The 16,757-nt window shown below is 36.8% G+C and overlaps 1 protein-coding gene across 2 annotated transcripts; it reads left to right on the top strand.

Moving 5' to 3' along the window:
- Window positions 1-126: 126 nt before the first annotated feature.
- RRN3 (RRN3 homolog, RNA polymerase I transcription factor) lies at window positions 127-15,507 on the top strand. 2 transcript variants are annotated; one of them, XM_019472682.1, is made up of 17 exons: window positions 127-250; window positions 543-599; window positions 1,722-1,811; window positions 1,899-2,028; window positions 2,524-2,583; window positions 4,071-4,134; window positions 4,625-4,694; window positions 6,385-6,483; window positions 7,118-7,213; window positions 7,721-7,856; window positions 8,857-8,987; window positions 10,152-10,282; window positions 11,154-11,338; window positions 11,890-11,998; window positions 12,428-12,580; window positions 13,498-13,585; window positions 14,277-15,507. In XM_019472682.1, the coding sequence occupies exons 4-17, from the start codon at window positions 2,004-2,006 to the stop codon at window positions 14,433-14,435; spliced, it is 1,506 nt and encodes a 501-aa protein (XP_019328227.1). In that variant the 5' UTR covers window positions 127-250; window positions 543-599; window positions 1,722-1,811; window positions 1,899-2,003; the 3' UTR covers window positions 14,436-15,507. The 2 variants fall into 2 exon arrangements, with proteins under 2 accessions (XP_019328227.1, XP_019328226.1); XM_019472681.1 differs by having other exon boundaries at window positions 127-298.
- The last annotated feature ends 1,250 nt before the right edge of the window (window positions 15,508-16,757 follow it).

The following is a 16,757-nucleotide window of genomic DNA, read 5'->3' as shown; positions in this document are numbered from 1 at the left end:
CTGGCTGAAGCGCGAAAAGGTGCCTGCGGCTCCGCCCCGCCGGCCGTCGCGGCTCTTCTCGGGTGGCTCCTCTCCTTCCAGGCCGCGTGCGTTGCCGGTGCACTAGTTCCCGGGCTGTAATTTCAGTGTGAAGGCTCGTTTCGTCTTGCACAAGACCGCGTCTGAAGGCTTAGGGAAAAAACCCGAAGGCGGCTGAGTGCTGTAGGCTTCTGCCAGGCGGTATTGCTGCGCGAGTGAAAAAATTTCCCCTGTGAGTCAACCCAAGTGACGTCCTGTAAAGCCTAGCTTTCGCCAAAGGGTGAAAAGCGATCATAACTGTGTCTACAGGGAGAGCAGCTAAACGTGACCCAGCGGCTTCAGTTGTCTTTCAGGGAGGGCGTTCTGTTACTGCTGCTTCAGCCTTCCTTGAGCGTCCCCGCGTACTTGTGTTCTTCATGTTACTGTTAAACAACATTGGGTTGTTCAGATACGTTGATGAAATTTTTATTTTTTTGCTGGAAAAAATACGAGTGTTATTTACTTACTTTTCTTTCCCCTGCTAGGGTGAGACCACAGATTTTGAGTTATTAAAGCATCAGCTGTCAGATCCAGACATAAAGGTAAGAGTCGTGGTAGTAAGGGGTCTGATGGTTTAAAGTTCGGCTGCTGTCTGAGTGTAGTCATCAGACAAGTCATTCTGGTGCTTACCCCAATCCTTTGCTTTAAACGTTTAGCTGCATTTAACAGCTTTTTGCTTTGTGGAAACTATCGGAATTAAAACTCTAAATGAAAAAAAAAAAGCAATTGTCTGTTTATACACGTATATATCTTATATGCAGAAACTTGATAAATGATATCTCATGCTTATGGACTCTGCTCTAGGGCGAGAAACTTTTTGCTTTGTGATGGGGTCTTTCTTTGTTCCAGATAAGCATCAGTGACCTAGAAAGATGGTGCCTTCACAGATTACTTATGTAGATCAAACTGTGGTTTCTGACTTTCACAGCCTTTAAGTTGCATGAATTTTTACCTTCTCCTGTTCTCACTAAAAACTTGTTTAATTAAGCAGTAAGGTACAGATGCATTTAGTAGTTATACCCAGAAGTATAGTTTCATGGCTCTTCTGTATAGCTGTGAGTACCCACCACATTTGCTGTCTTTCTTTTTCCTTTTTTTTTCTTTTTTCTTTTTTCCCTTTTAATTAAACCACAAAGCTGTGAGAAGAATGCTGTGGGAAGCATAATGCTATATTGAGTTCCTTTTCTCTTTAAAGAGGACATTTTGTAAAATACTTTGTTTTTAGTAGGCCTTTTGGTGTATACAGGCAAAATCAGTGTAAAATTCTCTGTGTAGCTTTGCTACCAGTTCCAGTATTTCTCTTATTTCAAGACTTGAATGTCCCTTCTGCTTAAACTAGAGCAAAAAGAAAAGAAAATTAAGTTCGAATGCCATTTCTTTTAAATATGTTCTGTGTGAGTGAGGTTTGCATGCCTTGCTCAGTCAGTAACTTAAGCCTTCCAGGCAGGCTGTTGGTTTAGGAGTTGGTATGCATTTATTCTTACATTCAAGAACTTTCACTGGTGAGGACACAAACGTAAAGAAATTCCTTGCATGTTAACATGAAAATAATTTCTATTTACAATCTTAATCTTTGACTTTTTATTTTAAGGATTTTGTTATTTTTTAGTAGTAGGTTATACTGTTTATTGGAATAGTTATCTATTTTTTCTGCTTATTTTAAGGATGCCCAGATCATTAATTGGCTGCATGAATTTCGAGCTTCTGTTGCATATTTGACCAAAGAGCTTGAACAACTGGTCAGCATTTTGCTGGTAAATATCTGCTTGTTATATGGGAAGATTAAGAGTTTTGTACTCAAAATGTCTTTCTTTGACATCTTGGTCATTGCTTACTTTCAGAAGCTGCCGTGGTTGAGAAGAAGCCGAGAGGTAGTGGAAGAATATCTGGGTTTTCTTGGCAATCTAGTGTCAGCACAAACTGTCCATCTTAGGCCATGCCTCCGGATGATTGTATCACAGTTTGTCCCCCGTAAGTTACTTTTCTCTTATTCTTCAGTGTTTGCTTATCAAAACATCTTTCCTAGATAAATTATGTATAAATATAATGCATGACACAATTAATTATTGGGTTGGTTTTTTTTTTCCTGTTGATTACTTTCTTAATTTGAATGGTTGAATTGTGATACAGATAGTTTTCTGTACCTAGATTTTAGAAGGCATATTCTAGTGGCTAATACAGACCCCATTTATGAAGATGTCTTGGAAAGGGATGAACTGTATAACGTTGTTATTACTAAAAACCAAAAGCTGCAGTAAGGATTATGTCAGATGGTCTCAAGAACCTCCTGGTTCTGTGAATGAAACAGGCTTTTTGATGAGCTTCTGCTTATTTTAGAGAGTTTTGTGGATAACTTTGATGCTTTAGCTCTGATGAAGATTGTTGTCCAGTGTGTTTGATTTGGCATTGAAACTGTTACCTGTAAGATTTGTACAGTTTTGATATAATAATCTCACTTTTTGCTAGCTCGAATAACCATCAGAGAAGATGATGTGGATATTTCAGATTCTGATGACGATGATGAAAGTGAGTATACAGGAAGCATGGCTTACATATCCTGCTGTAATACCTTTACTAAAGAAGTATACAGTGCATGTTGCTCCTTTTTTACAAAATTAATTTAGCTGAGTTAATGTAAAACATGAAGAAACAGTACATCCTTAAATTCCCAAGTCAAAGATTTTCAGTGGTGTGGTGACCCACTCCTTGTTACTTTCAAAATATTCCTATCGGTGCAGTATCTGTAGGAATAAGACAATGCATAGGAAAACATTCCTAGTCCTAGATTGTTTCAAAGCCAACGGAAAGTTAGGAGTTGTTTGTTTTCCATTTTATTTACCTCAATAAAAGTAGGTAGTTTGGGAGATTCTTGAGTCTTCTTTTTGTCATCTGCCTGTGGTAAGCTCAAATACAATTGATGTTTAAAACAAAAATGCCACATAATTAGTGTGTTTATTGGTAAGGCAAACAGATAGCTAAATGTCTTTCAAGAATTTCATGTTTTCTTATCTTGAATGCTGGAATAAACTTCAGTTCTGCTTGTGATGACCCAACTACTCTTCTGCTGTTCACTTGTGACACACTTGGGACAAAAAAAGCCTGTTATAGAAGCCTAATTATCATAGAATCATAGAATCATTGAGGTTGGAAAAGACCTCTAAGATCATCGAGTCCAACCGTCAACCCAACACCACCATGCCCACTAAACCATGTCCCTAAGCGCCTCATCTACACGTCTTTTAAATACCTCCAGGGATGGGGACTCCACCACTTCCCTGGGCAGCCTGTTCCAATGTTTCACCACTCTTTCAGTAAAGAAATTTTTCCTTACATCCAATCTAAACCTCCCCTGCTGCAACTTGAGGCCATTTCCTCTCGTCCTATCACTTGTTACTTCAGAGAAAAGACCAACACCCACCTCGCTACAACCTCCTTTCAGGTAGTTGTAGAGAGCGATGAGGTCTCCCCTCAGCCTCCTTTTCTCCAGGCTAAACAACCCCAGCTCCCTCAGCCGCTCCTCATAAGACTTGTTCTCCAGACCCCTCACCAGCCTCGTTGCCCTTCTCTGGACACGCTCCAGCACCTCAACGTCCCTCTCTGTTTATTTGACTCTTGTGAAAATGAGGCATAATCTTTAGATAGATTTTTTTCTTGTTACAGACTTGGATTTAACATATCTTCTAAATATTTGTGTATTGTGGCATAAATTTTGGATTCCAAGTTTAGCGTTCAGTATGAGAGCGTATAACAACAATACCTGGCCTTGGAGCTGGCAGTGCATTCAGAGTTTATTGATTGTGATGCCATGAATTTTATTTGGAATTACTTTTCATGCTTATTTTGGTAGTAAGGCAGTTCAACTTCAAAAAAAAAAAAAAACCCACCCAAATAAACCCCAACATTTTGGCAAATGCAATTTCCTTGGGATGCTTTAAGATGTTTAGTTTATATGAACTGTTTTTGCTGGTTCCTGATTTAGTTTTCTGCATAAGAGTACTTTTTTCTTTCTCTAGACCTTTCTGAAAACTTTAATACATGCCATAGAGCATTGCAAACTGTTGCAAGATATGTTCCTTCGTAAGTATATAATCCTGTGTTTTGTATGCCCTTTCCTTGCAGATTTAAAGCTTGTGAACTGATGAATTGGTTTTGTTTTTTTTTCCTCTTAACTGAAGTATAATACTTAGTTTCATTGCATGATTTTTTCCTAATATTCACTAACCGATGGAATGCTGTATCCAATCATTATGAAATTTCCATAGGCATCAGCAGCTGAAAATCCTGTTAATGGAAATAGGAAGTAGGTAAAGTCGTGTTTATAGCAATGTATTTGAAGTGGCTTCTAATAAGTCCACAGTGAAAGTTTGCCACTTACTATCTGTTCTGTGATCCTTGCAAAAACAGATTTTATAGAATTACTTACCTTAAAATAAAGTTACTGTGAAATAAGCTTATTCTAGTCTGTCTTTAGAGTGCTGGAGCTTCAATATTTGCTCTCAGAATAACCTATAACTTTTGGTTGGTTTTTTTGTTTGTTTGTTTTTTGTTGTTTTCTTTTAAATTGTAGGACACCACAATTTCTCATGCCGATACTTGTGGAAAACTTTCCTTTCATTAATAAATCAGAAAGGACTCTGGTAAGAGCTGTGAATATTTTTGTTTATTTGTTCACTTGTTTTTTAATGTATATAAATATATACTCTATAGTATGACAACTGATTTGGTGGTGTTGAATGCAGATTTTTGAGTGTATTGTTTAAGATTATTGTTATTTTTTTAATAGATGTATGGGTGTGTCTGTTTTAGTATAAGGTTATCCAAGCATACTTAAGTTCCTTGTGCATAAGCATTATGCTAGTCTTTAATGACATAACTGCATATCTTTTCCACAGGATTGCTTTCTTAATCAATGCACAAGATGGACCTCTTTGACGATGAATCTCAGGGTTGTATAGTAAGGAGACGGTAGGATACCTGTCTCGTTTGTTGTCAAAACTGGAAAGTATTTATTAGAAGAACAGGGGCTTTGATAAGCAGACAGAAAGCAATGGATGTTATAGGTGAAATCCAGGTTGCTAGTAGTGTAGGGTGTTAAGTTGTTTTATTACATCTTTGGTATAGTGCTCATGTGTGGTGAAAAACAAGCTGGAAACTTTTGACAGGTTTACAGCTCTTGTGTGATCTTTGTATTTACTTGTTCCAACTTGATATGTTGGCACTTTTTTTTACAGAAAGGCAGAGTCCTCCTCCACCAGCCAAGTTCAACTGGGGCTGTGTTTCGAACTTACCAAGTGCTGAAGAACCCCCAAAGTTCTTTCTATACCTTGCTGTTTTTATATTTTTTTTTTTTTTTTTTTTTTAAATCCAGATATAACTTTGGGCATCAGTTCCCTATCTGTAAAATGAGGGGGATAATAGCTCTTACATGGTGTTAGGAGAAGAATTTTTATTTATTTATTTATTTATTTAGCAGCTCTGTGAGGAGCAAGTTGTGAAGAAATTCATAACTGTTTTCAGGGCGAGGTTTGAATGAAATGTAATAAAAATATGGTCCATGCATTGTTTTTAAATATTTCCAATTTATACATTCTCATTAAACTAGCTCTGTCCATTTTATGTACTGAGCCAGATGGCCTGTGGAAAAATCATATGTGCTCATGTAATTAAAGGTTGTGTTATAATGCATATTCACAAAGAGACTATGGTGTACTTCAGTGTGGCACTTTAACTAATTTTATGTATTGACTTGACAGTTTTGATGTATGAAAGTTGCAACGTTGTCTTTTGTACATACGTGTGTATACATGGGTGGGCACATGCACATTTGTCTGTTAACCTGTTTGAATTATAATCAGAACGACTCTGAGGAGACTTACCTGTGGAATTTAGAATTGTTGTCAGTATATTATAATAACCTGAAATAAAGATGTATTTAGTCTCACTTTAAACTCCAGTTCTACTGGGTCTGGTTCTAGATGTAGTGAGGAATATGCTTGTTGTTTTAATTTTCCTAGAGAAAGTTTAGATATAAACTCCTATGGAAATGAATAACTTTTCTTATAGAATATTTATACTCATTCTGTCTAGGGATAGTTAGAAAAATTTGCATGGAAATAGTAGATTAAGAAGTTAATGATAACATAGCTTAACAATTGAAAGTTGATGTTTGGCTTATACATTAACTTATTCTAGATTGAATACAGTCTGTTTAAACCTATTACTGGCTTTTTAGATAACAAATTAAGAAACTTGTTTTCTAAAAATCCTTGGCAGAACTGAGACTTTCTGTTAACATTATTATAGATATCAATTAATTTTGTGTTATAGGAATGTTATGTTCATAACCTGCTACGAGTTACGGTGTACCTTCCAACTCTGAGGCTTCAAATTCTGGAGCTTATTATTGAAAAGCTGTTAAAGTTGGATGTAAGTTTGTTCTGTATCATTTTTTAAGGAAGCTTGGTGTTAACACAGAGTAAGAAATTAAATATGCTTCAGCGTTAAGCTCAACAAAAAAATAATGTTGCAGTAGTGCTCGTGATCATGAGTATAAACCCAACCAAATTTACACTCCATTCCCAGTCTTAAGATGTTCCCACACCTGAGGGTAACTGTGTGATGTGTACTGTTATACCCTGCATGGAATCTCCATGCCAGAATCAAAATAACTGTTTCATGGTGATCAGTGCTGATGTGCAGAGAATGTGCTTCTCTTTGTGTGGCTGATCTGTTTTATCATCCCTTTGAAGTAAAAGGATTTACAGTCTTAAAAAAGACAGGAGGAGTAGCATTGTAAATGATCAAGGCCTTTTATTTTGGAGAATCTCAGCATGTAACAGTCTGGGGAAAGCTTATATTCTGGAGGTAAAGTTTCAGGCAGTTTGGAGTGTGTGTTTGTGTATTGCATACATAATCATTCCCTTGTAAAATGTTTATTTAGTCAAGGACAAGATCTAGTCTAGAAATTACTTGTGTTGTCCTTTCTTATATAAATAATTTTAAAAGGTTTCACATTATTGTCACGATCTTATAAAATTTAATTTCTTGTTTGCAACTGTAGGTTAGTACTCCACAGCAAGATATTGAAGATGCTGAAGAAACTGCTAATAACTCTGATAGTGAGGAAAAATCTACAGAGGAGGGACTTTTCGACATGGTTGGCTATCTTTTTCTACTAAAATTTTTTTAGTAAAATTTTCACTTTTGAAAAGTGAACTGACTCTGAACTAAGACAGTGTAGGAATACGTGATTGCTTTGTTGTTAACTGCACTGCAAACTGAGGCAGTGTAGGAATACATTATTGCTATGTCGTTACTGCACTGCACACAGCTCTTGAAACCTGAACAGCTGACAAATGATTGATGTGTTCTCCGGGTGTTGACTTTATTCGTGTAAATACCCAGCATACAGGCAGTGAATCAATTTAATTATGTAAAAAACACAAGCAGGTATACATAAAGCTAATTAAAGAATTCATGGTAGTTGGCTTAGTTTACAAAAATTTGCTTACACTAAGCTGTGTAATTAGGTACTGCTTTTTCAAAAAAAGGACAAAACTTTAACATATCACTGAAAGAGAAATTTAGTTTCACTTTTCCTGTAATTGATGTCTTTGTGATGTTGTGTATATAAAAGCTGCATGACTGCCATTTTATCTACCAGGAGGAAGATGAAGAAAGAAAAGGAAACAAAGTTGTCTCTTCCAGTAGTGAGAGAATGGCCCATCCACTTGCAGAGCGCCTTGATATTTTGATGACCATCCTCTTTTCCTATATTAAAGATGTTTGCCACGTGGATGGTAAGAACACTTGAGCTATAACCAAATTTGTTGTTTTGCTAAACAGTAAGAAAAACAAGAGTAGTTCTTGCTTTCTGCTGCTGCAAGATAGAGCCCTCACCCTTTAGCGGCAGAATTCTGCCATCAGCAGGCTGCAGGCCACATTCCTGCCTCTGCCCAGTGTTATTGGCAGAGGATGCAAAGGTACATTTGTGACTTTAAAGGTCTAGTCTTCAGTTGGAGACATTTTGATAATATAAATATGACACTGTATCCGAACTGTGGCATTACAGGGTATATGGGTAAATAGAGTTTTGTTTTTTCATTGTGCTACAAAACTTAGGGGATTAGAAATACTTTCTGATTAACCACAGTGTTTTATCATTTGCTCTATTGTATTGCTTTGAGTATTATAATTACGGATCCTTTCAACATCACAAGGACTGGAAGTAGATTAAAACAACCAGCCGCATCACTCAATTGGAATTGCTACAGCAAGGCTTTGTGTTACAGGAAAAAACCTGAAAGAAATGTCTTACACTGGCATTTATTAAGGGTTTGAATTTCTTAGATTTATGTATTTAAAACAGAATATTTATAAACCATTTTGCTGTATCTTCTTCACATAAGTCAGGTAATTTATTTCTTAGTGTTATCTTCTGGCTTTTCTGAATTAACATATTATTGCAAAGTTTGCGTGTACTACCGGTTTTATACATGTGTGCGTGCGCACACACAGGTATTCTCCTTATGCACCAATGTAAAAAGCAGTAGAACTGTTTAAGTTCCAGTAGTCCTGAAAGGTTACTATAAATAGAACTGTTTAAGTTCCAGTAGTCCTGAAAGGTCTTACTATAAATATTTTTTAGATGTCAGATAAGCCTAGAAGTCAGCTTGACAGTGTTTCTTTACATATTACTTACTGGTTTAGAAAGATAAAAATGCCACTTTTGCAGCATGAGGGCAGGAAAAAAACCTGAAATGTCTCATTTTTTTCTGTTTTCATTTTTTTGTTGTATAGGCAAGCTTGATATCAACAACACAAAGGATTTGTATCGGGATCTGGTTTCTGTTTTTGACAAGCTCATTTTACCAACCCATGCTTCATGTCATGTACAATATTTCATGTTTTACATCTGTAGCTTTAAATTGGTGAGTAGAAGCTGTTTTTAAAATGCAGTGTCTTCTGTCATTTCTGCATCCTTGTTTTGGCTTTTTTTACAAAAAATAGTTGTTTTCTGCTGTAATTCTAGACTGAAGATAGTACATCAGGATTCATTAGTATCTTTGCTTTCTTTTTCTTCTCTGTTACTCCTTTCTTCAAGTTTTTCTTTATGTGGTTGCTCTTCCCATGCTGTTCATAAACTGCAAACAGATGGAATCTAAGCTATTGTGAAGGAACTTGGTTAACGGACCTCTTTTACAAGAACCAGTTGGACTCTTGAACCTGAGACGCAGTGCTCCAGCAAGTTTCTTCAGCATCCCAAAACTATCTTAAGAGCTAACACAGACAGTATCTTTCAATTTGAAATTTGTGTCTGCTGTTTGTTCCCCCCCCATTTTCACATCTCAAGCAAACTATTGTTCTTTCTCTTACCATATAAAAATAAGAACATGCATACTTTTGGCATAAGAGTAGCTAAAGATCCAGTTAAGCTAACGCCCTGTCTCTGACAGTGAGGAATAGTGGATGCGTTGGAAAGAACATCAGAATGGGGCAGGCCCATTACAGTGCTTTGCTAGAATACCCTTTCAGCCTCCAGCAGCAGTCCAGTAACTTCCTGAGCCAAAGTGGTGTTCTTTCATGGTAACAGCCCGTGATGGACAAATTAAAGGAGAAAATACCTCATGATATTGTGCTTTTTGTACTGATGCGAATTTTTGGCATCATGAACTTCTGTGGCAAAAAGTTCCACAATATAACAATTTAAGGTGAAGAATCACTTTTGTTTCTCTAAATTCAGCTTCCTGCTATTTTCATTGGATGTCCCTGACCTCTTCTGCTATAAGAGACAGTGAACATGTCACTTCATGTTTACCTTCTTACTGCTCTTGTTTTTAAATGCTGCTTGTGTTTCTATTCCTGACTTTTTCCTAGACTTGTGCTTCCATTTCCTTTTACAACTAATATAGAAAAAGACACAGAAAAGAGTGCTCTTCCATCATGTGTAGGAATAGTTCTTTACTACAGTTATAGGTAGATTTTTTTTTTTATGGTTTCATTATGAAAATTGTGGGAATTGAGTATTAGGAATCTATTACTTAAACAGTGTCATCAGCATAACAACTCATGATTTCTGTGTATCTTGTTTCCAGGGGTTGGCTGAGGCATTTTTAGACCATCTTTGGAAAAAACTGCATGATCCAAACAATCCTTCAGTGATCAGGCAGACTGCTGGGAGTTATATTGGCAGTTTCTTGGCAAGAGCTAAATTTATTCCAGTTGTGTAAGTTGTTTTGATATATGAACAGAACCAAACAATTTATGATGATTGCTGAGGTTAAGTATGGAATTCACAGAATGCACACACAGTGTTGGTCTTCTATTCCCACTGCTTTTCCAGTAAGCCTAGATCAATAGTCTTGTTTGTCCTTTCTACAATACTGTTTCAGTATTGTCTTGAAGTTTCCAGGAAAGTTTTGCATTTACAGGATGCAGACTAATGATTGCTGGGATTCATGACTTGCTGTTTAAGCCTTCACTTACCAAGATATGCTGAGCACGGGTAGGTTATGTTGACTTCAGGTGGAGTCATGAATGCCCGGTATATCTGATGTTCAGAAGCAGGTATTTTTAATGCCCTATGTTAGGCATTTTATGCAGACTGAGACAAGGAAGTCAAGTGTTCAAGTATTTTGATACAGATGGATTAAAATACTTTGGCAGATGGGCAAAAATGTCATCTTTTGCATGTACACATTCTGTATTTTTATGCTGTTCAGGGTGGGCTCGGTGACTTCAGTGTTGAACTTAATTTGGTATTGGACTTACTTGTTGTACAGAGAGAGATGCCTCCCATGTCCTACCTGTAGCCCAGGATTCTAATTGTTTACTGTGCGTTTCACATGCAACATGCGTTCATGAATTCATCTCTTCCGGCATCTTATGCTTTCACTGATTGGGGTTTTCAGTGCTGATACATTGATTCATTTGATGCTGAGATAAAGGAGAAAGCTCATAACAGAATCTCCTTTTTGACAATGAGATTTTCTTACTGATGTTTTTATAACCACTGAGATCCTTTAATACTTGTTTAACATCTTTTCTACACCATTTCAGGTACTATTTTTACACTTGTTTTTTTTCCTTCATTATAGTACAGTAAAAGCATGCCTGGATCTTCTGGTTAACTGGATGCATAAATACATTGATAATCAGGATACAGGGGCTAATGCTTACTGTGATGTAGCTCTCCATGGGCCATTTTATTCTACATGTCAGGCGGTGTTCTATACGCTTATTTTCCGTCATAAGCAGCTTTTGGATGGCAACTTAAGGAAAGGTGAGTATATTGAGTTTGAGTGGTATTGGGATTTATTTGCGAGTTTTACTGTTGATGTGTTCTGTAATGGTCAATTCAGTCAAGCATCTGATGGCAAGTTTATGTTGTTGTGCTCTAAATAAAATGAGATGGTTTGTACACCTGTTGGGCTACCAAGCTAAATAATCTTGTTTTTCCCCATTGTTGGAAACAATGCAGATAACTCCTCAACACTGATTTCTGGCCCCACTTACTGAGCATGTTTGAATTCTAGCTGTATAAAACTAGTGTGGGCTTCAATTAATAATCTTTCTTGATGAGACTGTGCCTCTGTCAGTTCCTGTAATGGGTGTGTAAGTATAGTATTAGAAGGCTCCCTCAGCTGTGGCAGGTTACCATTATTTAGAGTAGATTTTCTGCTGAACAAGCTGTGGGCTAGATCTGTACTGTAAAAGAGCACCCTAGGATGTGCTTTTGTGGTGTTGTGCGGAGTGCAGTCTGGTCAGACTGGAAATTCTTAGAAATTAAGTTAAGCTTATAACCTCTATTTGTCAATTGTTCTTATTTTGAAGGTCTGTCATATCTGCAGAGTTTAAATTTTGAGCGCATTGTCATGTGTCAGCTAAACCCTCTGAAGATTTGTATACCCTCTGTTGTGAACTTGTTTGCTGCCATTACCAGGTACCTACTCACTGATTTCAATTTCAGCTTGATAAGTGTGTGTATCTAAAAATGGCACAGTATTTAGAACATGGGTTTTGTTAGGCACAGTATTGAGTATTATCCAGGAGAACTCATATAACATTGCCCATATTCTAGGTGGGATAAGTTTATTCTGGTTCAGTTTCAATGAAAATCCTACAGTACTATGAAACTGATTGCTTTGTGTTGGAGCCAATATGATTCTACTTGGAGTGAAGTTTATAGGAGTGCAGAGGAAGATAATGAGACTCCTTACCTTGTGACTATCTTGAAAACTCCTAGTATTGGTTGGAGATGATAGAAGTGATGTTTGTTTAAAAAAACCCAACTTCGTATTTTAATACTGTATGAAATTTTTGCCTTCTGTGTGCTAGAAATGCTTATCTTTTCTTTATTAACTTTTTAAAGGAAATACCAGTTGGTGTTCTGCTACACAATTATCGAGAGGAACAATAGGCAGTTTATACCAGTTGTTCGGAGTGGCACTGGGGGTGACCTTGTGCAGACATGCACTAACCCACTTGACAGTTTCTTCCCCTTTGATCCCTACATGCTCAAAAGGTATAGTTTGAAAATAATCAGCTCATTTCTGCCTTGTAGAAAATAATGAACTAAAAAGTGTAAGAAACTGTCAGTGTTTCTACAGTTCACTTTATTTCCCGATATTTAGTACTTTTGATGTTGCATATTTTAACCAGAGATTGTCAAAGGTTTGAATTGAAATTTACCCCCGCTGTGACATATAGTGATGAAGAAGAAACAGGACCCAGATTCCTGGAAGGTCTAGTTAATGTTTGGTGACTCTTCTTTTGACTTTCCTTGTTTTAAGCAGTCTCTAAAGTATCATAATGTTAGCCTAATACATATTTTGTTGGAGCTGTGATGGTGTTGTGTCACTTTTTGTTGGTTTGTTTTGATTTGGTTTTTTTGCACCTTGAGTGTATTGCTTCTTGATTGGAGACTTCAGCTTATTTAACATATGTTGCTTTTTTAATGACTAGTGGATTATTTGCAGCTTTTCAGAATGTCTAGCATGATGATGTTTTAATCACTTATTATGTTAGAGGGCAACATTCTGGCTTTTTTTGTCTCTTAAAAAAAAATCCATCTTTCCTGAAGGGAGACCTTTCTTAGAAGTAGAAATTACTAAAAGAAGCCATATAATATTATCTTCTAAAAATTTGGAAGAAAATTATGCTTATTTGCAAGCATAGCGTAACTGTTAAAAATACCCAGCTAGGAATTAGGACACCTGACTATCAGAACTCCTCAAGCAAACAACTGTAATTTATACCTATCAGCAAAATGGAGTTATTTCTTTATGGGATTAACTGGGGATTATATAGGGATTAATTGAATAGTTTGTAAAACCCTACAGAGGGCTACCAAAATGCCAAGCATTTTATATTATTAAAATGAAATACATACAACTTTTACTGAATACACTAACTCATACTGTGTTTTAATTCCTCTTTCAGATCAAAGAAGACTATTGATCCTTTTTATCAGTTTTGGGAGGAGCTGAGTGCTGAAGATCTTGAGAATCTGAAGAAACCCATTAAAAGGGTAATCTTTTCTGATCAAAATGCAGTTCAGCTTTTGCCAAATCTCTCTCAGCTGCTTCTATTGCAGGATTTTTTTTTTTTTTTTAGTAGATATGAGTACACTAAACATTTATGGGAAATTGTGATTGAAACTAGGAAGCTTTAGGAATTGATCCATCCTTGCTTTGAGAACGCTTTTCCCCTCTTCTGCAGAGGAGTTAGTTTGGCAGCACAGGATCACTGTGAACGCTTATGAATGCTCTCAGAATATAGACATGCTGATGTCACTGAGAAATCCACTTTGTAGATACGACTTAGTTCCCTACCTCTAATTTTCTTACCATTCCAACTAGTCATGACAATTGTGGTACAACCCAAGTCCTGAATTATGTCCTTCTAAAGCTCCTATGTAGTCTGTTTACCTTCTTGCAGAATGTCTATCCTATGTCAGATTTTTGTTTGAGTTCTTCAAACGTGTTTTTCTTTCCTTCCTGTGATAATGTGTAAAAATACTTTATGGTGTTGTAGCTTTGTGAACTGGTAGCTTTGTAAACTTCCCTGTAGCATTTTGATTAGCAAATTTGATTATTGCAACATTTCAAAATTTATTTTAGAAATACCCTTTTTGGTCTCAGCATTCATTACTTCTGCCAAATCTTAATAGAGACCTGGAGTATCTTTCTGCTCTTACTGATCCTTTTAAATTTATGCAGGGTACTTCCGAAGATGAAGACGATGACTTTTTGAAAGGAGAAACCCCTCAAAACGATGGTGTGGTTGGAATTGCTCCAAATTCTTATGAGTCAAATACCCGGAGCCCAGTGAGCAGCATTGGCTCCCCTCCAGACTGTTATGTGCCGTACCCTCAATGACATGGAGAATCAGAAGTGAGAAGGTTGAAAATTGTGTGCAATTTTTTGCTCTGTAAAGAGACTTTGGCTCAACTTTCCAAACTGGCAAATGTTTAAGTAACTACATTTAAGAAAAATTATTGTTACTTAATCATCAGATTTCTACAGATATGTTATGATAAAGTCATATGTTGCTAGAAAAGCCTAGAGAATAAATAGGGTGATATTTTACAAATTTCACATTGAAATGGTTTTTATGACTTACAAGGATTTTTTATAGTTTTTCCTGACTCTTAAAAACTTTTGTTTACTAATGTTTCTCTACAAGGTTTTATATATCGGGGTGAAATTCTGGTCTTTCTTCCTAGTGATTAGTGTGGGGACCAGAATTCCATTGTCAGTGTTCAAACTGTACTCTGACTGGTTTTGAGTTGCTTTCAAAGTAATGGTATGATCCCACGATCAGGAAGCCATGAATCAAGTCTGACAGTGATTCTTTTGCACAAATCTCTTAAGCTTTTCCTATCTGTAGAACAGCGTTAGGTAAAGCCACGTGACAGTGGAAAGTGTATTTGGATGATAAGCATTATTGCTTCTTAAATATGTAGCTGACACACAACTTTCCCAGCTATGGAAGTTCAGACTTGTAAAAGCAACGATTGTTGGAAGTGTTGAAAATGACAGAGTAGCTGAATGTATGATTTGTAGATAGTTTTCTTTGGGGTGCTTGTGAAGTACTCCGAGACAGGTATTTATTTTCAGGATTTGAAGTTTGTATGTGAATGCTGGAAGTACAAAAAAAAAAATCTTCCCTTGTAGAAAGGAAGTGATGGTGTCACTGGTGTCCTTGTGTTGTCCATGTGTCAGTGTAGAGTTTCTCTGCATAGGTTTCTTGTCTTCTTTTCATGATTGCTGGCTTTTAGAATTGTATAAGAATATAAACAGTGGAAAAAATAAATGTTATTTGTGTAACATTTAGTTGAAAATTTTATGCATTTGGGACTAAACTCTAATTGCCCTTCTTTAGAATCTGAACTTGGAAGCTTTCAAGACAACACTTTTATTTGGAGCCAATAAAGATTGATGCAAACAGTGCAATTCTTAAACCTTTGAAAAAACACATCTCCATATGTAACTAAGGATCTCTGTGTAGTTTAGCTTCTCAAAGTTAGGGTGTTTCTTCTGACAGACTGCAAAAATGAGTTTTGGGGATGATACTGCAAAATGCATCAGTGGTTCTGTTCATCGCTGTATAAATTGAGACTTAGTTTTTGTTTTTAATTTTAGTCCTCTTTACTGAAATCCTTAGTAATAAACAATATATTTCCATCTGAAATAATTGCATTCTCTCCTGGAGTGGAAGAACTCTTCTCACATCAACAGCGAGGAAAACATCCTTTGAAAGCTGTCTTTTTTTTGTTGGTTTTTTTTGTTCTTTCACTGTGATGCCTTTAGCAATGTAGTCAGTCACTTCTTACAAAATGAGGCTGTGTAAAACTTTGAGTTGTAATGTCAGGTACATGATTCAGGAACTTCCATGTCTCATTAAAAGCAAAAAAAGATGTGATGCGAAGTATGACATTAAACATGTGCAGATATTGAACTGTCTGTACTGAAGTTGCATGGTTAACAGTATACTAAAGGGACTTGCTTAAAACAAAAATCCAATTAGGAACTCCACAGTGTTTCTGTAATCTCTTCTGTGATAGACCTGGTTTGTTTAGTGTAATTGCAGACAGGTGAGCTGGCAGGTGCTGACATTTTGCTAAAGAGACTTTGTTCTGTAAACCCTAATAGTATTGAGAGGAATACTGATTGGCAGGTGGAAATTTTTCCTCACCTGAGAAATACAACGTATATTTTGAAGAAAATACCTGCTGTAACTGTTACTTCTGTGAAAATTGGATTGGAAAGGTAGAGCTAGGGTACTGGGGTTTTCTTTCTGCCTGTTGGTTGTGAACAGTTCCCGGTGCCCTGGCTATCCTTTCTCCCTGCAGAGTGAATTTAACTCTGCTGCTACCACCGTTGTTTTTCTTACTGTTCGTCCATGGACAACTGGAGGAAAAATCCCTGGTCTTTAAGGAAAAACTGCCGTCTTTGGGATTGTCTGAAAATTTAGTTTTGTGGCTGCTGGGGGGAGGATAGTGGCGTGGGTTTATTTGTAAATTTGGGACTTTATCATTGTTATTTCCAAAACGATTTCTCATAACTTACGGATAGTCTCGCAGGAGGAGGGGATTTATGCAACGTTAACGTGTTAAAATCGCTAGGCGGTAACATGACCGGCCATGCTGTCAGTAAGTAAGCGCCTCTCACCGCACCTCAGGCAGCGACCGCTGCGGG

This window comes from Aptenodytes forsteri, unplaced genomic scaffold (assembly GCF_000699145.1).
Source record: "Aptenodytes forsteri isolate BGI_AS27 unplaced genomic scaffold, ASM69914v1 Scaffold84, whole genome shotgun sequence".
In the NCBI taxonomy this organism is placed as follows: Eukaryota; Metazoa; Chordata; class Aves; order Sphenisciformes; family Spheniscidae; genus Aptenodytes; species Aptenodytes forsteri.
This window is presented reverse-complemented; position numbering and strand designations above follow the sequence as displayed.

Excerpts from the sequence above, each read along its gene's own strand:
- RRN3 (XM_019472682.1), top strand. The coding sequence starts at position 2,004 with ATGATTGTATCACAGTTTGTCCCCC. Across the intron at positions 4,695-6,384 it reads ATAAATCAGAAAGGACTCTG|GAATGTTATGTTCATAACCT; the intron begins GTAAGAGCTGTG and ends TTTGTGTTATAG. Across the intron at positions 13,586-14,276 it reads TGAAGAAACCCATTAAAAGG|GGTACTTCCGAAGATGAAGA; the intron begins GTAATCTTTTCT and ends AAATTTATGCAG.